Source organism: Seriola lalandi, unplaced genomic scaffold, assembly GCF_002814215.2.
Source record: "Seriola lalandi dorsalis isolate HSWRI2012SDOR001 ecotype SW California unplaced genomic scaffold, Sedor1 jcf7180002054907, whole genome shotgun sequence".
Classification (NCBI taxonomy): Eukaryota; Metazoa; Chordata; class Actinopteri; order Carangiformes; family Carangidae; genus Seriola; species Seriola lalandi.
In genome coordinates this window covers 1,450,075-1,457,375 of record NW_019525459.1, presented here as the reverse complement: position 1 = coordinate 1,457,375, position 7,301 = coordinate 1,450,075, and the positions used below count along the sequence as shown (strand labels likewise).

The 7,301-nt window shown below is 38.6% G+C and overlaps 1 protein-coding gene across 1 annotated transcript in view; it reads left to right on the top strand.

The window, feature by feature from the left end:
• Nucleotides 1–4,423: 4,423 nt before the first annotated feature.
• gbf1 (golgi brefeldin A resistant guanine nucleotide exchange factor 1) overlaps nt 4,424–7,301 on the top strand; it is a 106,881-nt gene continuing 104,003 nt past the window's right edge. The window contains 2 exon segments of the mRNA XM_087169682.1: nt 4,424–4,705; nt 6,465–6,569. Of these exon segments, the coding sequence (XP_087025808.1) occupies nt 6,474–6,569 (96 nt within the window). The 5' untranslated portion in view covers nt 4,424–4,705; nt 6,465–6,473.

The window sequence follows — 7,301 nt, the reverse complement described above, 5'->3', positions numbered from 1 at the left end:
TAACATGCTCTAACTAGGTTGGAAAACCCAGGTAACCCAAAGAAAGCCAGACTAAATTGAACTTAGCCCCAGATGAACACCAAAAACTTGTTCCCAACTATGTTTAAAATCCATTCATTCATGTTGATGGGTGAAAGTTCATTCTTGACCTTGGGAATAGTAATTTGATCATTTACTAGTTTTGTCCAGAGCTTTTAAACACAGCTGAGTATGTGACAGCTGTGGGGAACACTACATTAGTGAAACAGCAAGGACCCTGCGCACAGGGGACTGAACGAACACCAGAAACAGACAAACATAAGCTGTCTGTGAACACTAGACCAAAACCACTCACAGTGTCCATTGGGAAGAGGTCAGAGGTCATCAACCAGGAATCAATGTACGACTGAAGAAAGATCAAGGAGGATGTTCACATCTGACGGCAAAGACTTGGTCACATGATGACAACTGAGTTATCTCCATGACAATGTAGCTCTATCTGCTGATAAAAATCCATGACATGTTTCAAAGTTACAAAAAAGCTAGTACTCGCAAGATCTTTTGGCAAACCTTTTTCTACAGGCTTGTGAGGAGTGGCTATAAACATGAATCAGACACTCAGACACATATTTGTCAGAGTATTAAGTCTTCTTATCTTTTTACGTAGAGTTTTGAATTTTTCCGGTAACTCAATTGCAGCTCTACACCCAGTGTACCACTCCCCAAGCACCTTATTAGGAACCTTATTCGCAATTAGGCAATTGTCCAATCAGCCAATCAAAACAACACATAAAATCAGATACAGGCCAGGAGCTTTAGTTAAATGAACATCAGAATGAGGACAAATGTGATCTCATTAACTTTGACTGTGACATGATTGTTGGTTTGAGTGTTTCTCAAACTGCAGATCTCCTTGATTTTCACTCACAACAGTCTCTGGAGTTTTTACTCAGAATGCAGCAACAACAAAAGCATCCAGTGAGCAGCAGCTGTGTGTGGATAAGAGAGGTCAGAGGAAAATGGACAGAGTGGTTGGAGCTGACAGAAAGGCTACGGTCACTCAGATAACTACTCTTTACAACTGTGCTGACCACAAAAGCTTTAGATTGAACAACACGTCCAACTTTGAGGTGGATGGACTACAACAGCAGAAGACCACATCAGGTTTTACTTCCTGTCACGAAGACCAGAAACTTGAGGCTGCAGTGAACACAGACTCCCCAACACTGGACAGTTGAAGACCTGGGCCTGTATTCACAAAGCATCTTAATGCTAAAAGTAGCTCCTAACTTGCGGGTTTATGAGAAACTCCTAAAACTAATGGGCGTGTTAGTCCTAACTTTAGGACTCACTAAGACCAAATCACAGAGAATCGTAAAAGGGCTACTGTCATTCTACATCGCAGTGTTTTGGAAACCTTACATGATGCTGAATTACTTAAGACTACTTAAGATACGACTCAATCATGAGGGAATAATGAACATTGTGGAGTTTGTGAGGGAACATCTCTTATAAACTGAAACAACCCGATCAGTGCGGAAATTAAGTGGCAACGCTGCTCTAGTTGGCAACAGAGGAAAGCCAATCCATTCACCAAACAATAAATGCGTCCTGACCCGACTTCATGAGACAATTCATACAATTTCTTTTAGATGTTCAACAACTACAGAGAACACAGCTACATTACAACAGGTACAGGTACAACAGACTGTAGCTAATAGGCTGCCAGTTAGGTTTAGTTAGGTAGTCTAGGACATGTGAGTTTTTTAGTTTTTAGTTTTTTTCTCAATTTTTTCGATTTCTTTCTTAGATGTTCACTAACTTCAGAGAAGCAGCTTCATGGCAATTGCCAATCTACCCAGTGTGATCGGTGCAGGTGGAACACATCTAAAAAATGATTGCACCATCTCAAGACAAGGAGGTATTTTGTAAACAGGAAAAGAAAATCACACCATCAACACACAGGTTGTATTGGATGCTGCCTGTATAGTTCTAGACGTTGTTGTACAGTGTCCAGGATCTACACACGATTCATGGATCTTAATGGAGAGTGACCTGAGGCAGCTGTTTGAAAGGATCATATTCCAGCTGGATGTCACCTGGTGGGGGACAGTGGGAATCTTCTCATACCTCGACCCACAGCTGGGACCACAGCTACATTACAACAGGTACAGCTACAGCAGGCTGTGGCTAAAAGGCTACAAGTTAGCTTTGGGTGGTCATCTAGGACAGGTGAGTTTTTTTTTTCTTTTTTCCATTGAGAGAATTGATTGAAGTTTTTATGTCGACACAAACCTTATCATATGGATACATTTTGGAGAATGTACTACTTTCGTAAACAGCATCTAATCTGTTATTGTTTCATTTGTATTTGTTTATTTCTCAGTGTTTTTTATTATTACTGCGGGATGTTGTGCATGTGTTTTCACCGCCACAGACGGTCAATTGCTGTGGTTCCTGCAAGGGAGCTCGTCCATGAAAATTGACGTTAGCCAGTTGCACTCTTAGCTCAGGAGTTTTTGCTTTTCCTTAGTAAAAGTTGGTTCCAGCAGCTTTGTGAATAGGATTTAGGAGAAAACTTTTAGTTAGAAACTTTTTGCGTGACTTATGAGTACACTTAGTGGTAAGATAAAATGCCTTGTGAATATGGGCCCTGGATTTGTGCTGAGGCAGCAGATGATAGAGTCAGAGTCTGAATCCATGGAGCCAACTTGCCTTGTGTCAACAGTCCAGGCTGGTGGTGGTGGTGTGATGGTGTGGGGAAAGTTGTTCTTCTTAATACCAATCAATCATGGTCTGAATGTCTCAGTCTATCTGAGTATTGTTGCTGACCATGTTCATCCTTCATGGCCAAAGTTCACCTTCTTCTAATGGCTCCTTCCAGCAGGATAATGCTCCATGTGACAAACTGATTTCAACAACATGACAGTTAGTCCCATGAACTTCAGTGTCCCTACCAAACACACACACACACACACACACACACACCAGACCTGGATCCAGTAGAACACCTTTGGGATGTGGTAGAACAGGAGATTGGCAGCATGAATTTGCAGCTGACAGGTCAGTAGAAATTACGTGATGCAGTCATGTTAACATGGAGCAGAGTCTCAGAGGAAAGTTTAAACATTTGATGGATCCATGACACGAAGGAATGAAGAACTACCCAGTGTTAGTGTGCTGTTCCTAATAAAGTGCTCGATGACAAAAGGCTATATGTGGGAAAGGTTTTTTTAAGTAGTACAGGATGGTTAAGAAAGAAAGAAAAGAGAAAACAAAGTTTATTTTATTCGATCAACAACCCAGAACCCAAAGATAAGACAAAGTAAAACAGCAAACGCCCACAACTGAGGAGCTGCAATTAGAGAATATTATTATGAAATAATAATTAATTGATTATCAAAATAGTTGCTAGGTTAGTTTTGTGTTGATAGAAAAAATTATGAAACAAGTTCGTATGCTAAGAATGCACTTCAATGCTTAAAAGTCTAATTAGGTATGTTCATGTTACCGAATCATCACATTCAGATTTCAGATAGTAACCTGTAGAAACAGTATAAACTCATACAGTATATCTGCATCCATCAGCTCCTAACATATAATATGCAGGCTTGCCCAGTTGTCCATATTGTTTTTTATGGGACCCTTTATGAGCATTCAAGCTCTGTCACCATCTTTCACTCTACCACAGCACTGCTTTAGACCACAGATCCCTCCTCTGTCCCACAGTCCGCATAGGGAAATATACACTTCACTGGTGATTGAGCTTTGATTTATATGTCTTGGAGTAAGGAGGCGAAACACTATGAAACTTGTAAATAGTTGGCTGTGTTTTCTGTATTTGGTCGTGTTTTCTGTTTTTGTGGAAGGGTTCAGTATTTGGTTGTGTTATGTATAGTTGTTTTTTTTCTTACTCACTCACTGCCCAAACGCTTGTGTGGTCAGATTGGGGTCTATTTGAATTTATTTTCTGTAGTGTTCCGCAGTGCACTGAGCTCTCAGGGCCATTGTATCCAAACCATCTGGATCCATTCGTCACATTACTCGAGCAGATAAAGAGAGTCAAGTCTTGCGCTGAGACCCAGTGATAATAAACTGACCGGTAAAAAATACAGTCTATTTTTACTGAAATTGCCAGTATGGGATTGTTCTCTCCAATGGAGATGCAGACAGTGTCCTCGTCATCAGCCCGGCGCAGCGAACCTTTCTCCACTATTGCTACCTTTGTCCCGCCCCTTTTTTCTGTAACACAAGTGTTTTTTTGTTTGTTTTTTTTAAACAATTATTGTTATTCTGTTTGATTCAATTATATATAAACCAACTTTAAGTTAAATTCCCTGGTATCTGCGTTCATTTTAGATCTCCATATAATGCTTAGTGGTCAGTTAAGTGGTCTGTCAATCAAAACTCTGTCATCATGGTAGGTTGAGACTGCACAGTTTTTCCACGTCAGTGTGTTTACCAAGGCCAGATTGACAGCCATAGGAAAGTGTTGTATTCATTCACGTATGGAGCGTTTTTTGAAGAGTGAATGAATAAGCTGTGTTTGGAAACATTACGTTATCAAGCAGTGGAATGTCAGAAATTTTTAGATTGTCTATTTGTCGTACTGAACTAAACTTTGATCATCTTCATTCACTGTTGGCCGACTAGCCTGCGAGCCTGCCGAGCTAGGCATACATTAGCTACAGTTGGACTCCGTCTTTGAAATTGCTGCCACACTCAGGTAATATATTTATTTCTAGAAAAACAGATACTGTTTATGTGTTAATAGGCCTTATGCTTTATTAGATAAAATAAATACATCAGTGTTGTCTGAGAAGACAAACGCTGTAGACACATCTTGTTACCCTTAGCAAGTTGACACGCTAGCTAGTTGAGCTAAGGTGGGTAGTTGGCTGTCAGGTTTCTTGGTAGGTAAGTGGTCTTGTTTATGCAACGATTATGTGAACGCTTAGGTACGTTGGTAGATTAATTAAATAGTATTTACGTATCCTCTCATTGTGTTTTATTTGTCTGTTAACAGACTGTCAATCGTTATATACGATGGAGAGCTAGCCTCTTAGTCTTTGAGTAGACGCTCCTGACTTTATCTCATTAGCCAGCTAGCACCTTCTTAGCTCACCTGACAGGCTTGTACTACTGACTTTTGGTGTATGACAGTATTATGTTGCACTTAAATAACACATATTGAGAGTTTTCATTTTGGCTATGATAGATTAACGTTTGAAACTGCTTGAGTATTTCTTAGTTACAGACAGAGATGTTGCAATACAGCCAATATCCAACAATAAGAAAGGAATACGGATTTCAGAATTCAGAAGGAAGAAATTTGATTAATATATGAAAAAATAATTGAAAAGCCCATAATGTACATATTCTAAAGCCCTCTGAGACAAACTACAACTACTGCAGGTCTATGGTTTTCTGAATTCATGCTGAACAAATAATTGTACATCATGCTGAAATGGTTGTGGCTTATGAAATGAATGACTGTGACTACTGTCTGCTACTGAGCTGTGGGCTCAGTCTCTTATTGGCCCTTTCACCCTTTTCCTCTGTCTGCATGAAGGATACTGAATCTGCTGTATTGTGTAGGAAATATAATGTCAGATCAGGACTCAACATCATGAAATCAGATTGGAATTGATGGTTTAAAAAACTTCTCATTTATGTGAGCGTTTTATCAGATATAAGCCTGTCACTCTGTCCCTACATCCGAGCCTCTACCTATCATACTTTCATCCTCTTATTAGTTTTGAATTGACTGCTTGCCATGAATTTGAAAGAATGTGGCCTCAGTCACCCAGTCTCTACGCTTATAAGTCTTCCTGTAAAATAAGAGTATTATTTGGCATGTCTTTCATGACACAAGGAAAAAGGTTAATCCAACCATTTTGAGGTATACTGCTTGTCAAATATGAACAGCATGTCATTTTAAATCTGTTTGGTTATCCGTATTATCCGTAGACACTGTCAAAGTAGACATGGAAATTTGCTGTTCGAGTCTTAGATTCTATATTCATTTGAGGGTGGGCGTTTTTAGTTTGACTTTAAGCTTGGTGACTCATTTTTCATATACTATATGTGCATATTTACTGCAGAAGATTTTTGTATATGATTTTATTATGTGTGAAAGTTCATCCACAACGTAATGTAATGAATTCCAGTGTACCCACATCAATTGATGTAGACAAGATATGTTTACTATGATAAAACACTGTCAAACAGTTTTACATGATGGGTCAGTGGTCTGTAGCATCAGGATATGTGTATCTCTTGTGTACATTTTTTATGTTTGTATATGCTATTGTAGTACCCCATATGTTTTACATATTTGTGTGTTTTATTAATTGATTGGTGCATTGATAGGATTGATTAAAAATGGATTTTCTATAACTATAACTTGTAATATAGTATTTTTCCCCAGTCCTGGCTTGAATTTCTGCCAGAACTGACCTTTCGATCTTGTATGTTTCTCTCAGAAAAGCAGCATGGTGGACAAGAATATCTACATTGTCCAGGGTGAAATTAGCACTGTTGTTGGAGCTATCAAGAGGAACTCCAGATGGAATACTCATACTCCTCTGGTAAGTTAAACACACCAATAATAGTTAATGTCTTTTAACTCGGTGGTTAGATTAACTAAAGATATGAAAGCTGTTTTCTAGTCACTGAATTTAAGTTAGGTTAATTGGGCACACTTCATCTTCAATAATGTCAGATGAATTTCCAATCCAAGGCTCGGTATTCCACAGTTCAAAATGGCTCTAATGTTCAGATGAAAGTTATGTTTTTAAGGGACATTTTTCCAGGAAGAATCTCAGGAATGGCAGGAAAGTCCACAATAATCACTGATTTATTACTTAGCTTTGCAGCTATCGACTTAAGATATTTTGCAATCAGTTTCATATTAATGCACTATGTGCTGCTCTACAATGAGACAAGATTTTACATATTTTGAAATAGTAGAGAAAATAGAAAATCAATATGTGGCAGACTGCTGCAAGTAAATACTGGACAGAATGCAACCACATCCCAAATTTAAAAAAAGGAGGACATAACATCACCTGCACCAGAGGAGGTTTCAAATGAAGCACAATGTTGTCTAGTTTGTCAAAGGACATTTGGTATATATTACTTAAAATGTGTTGATTGGGGCAGGGAACTCTTAGAACACTATAAATTCTAAGATGTATTTTCTTGCATCTTTTCTCAGCTTTGTTTGAAGAAGTAGAAATATTAAAATGGCATTAAATGATTAATTATGTGCAAAAGTCATTGACATTACTCATTAAGTTTTACATGTGCGGTGAGTGTTA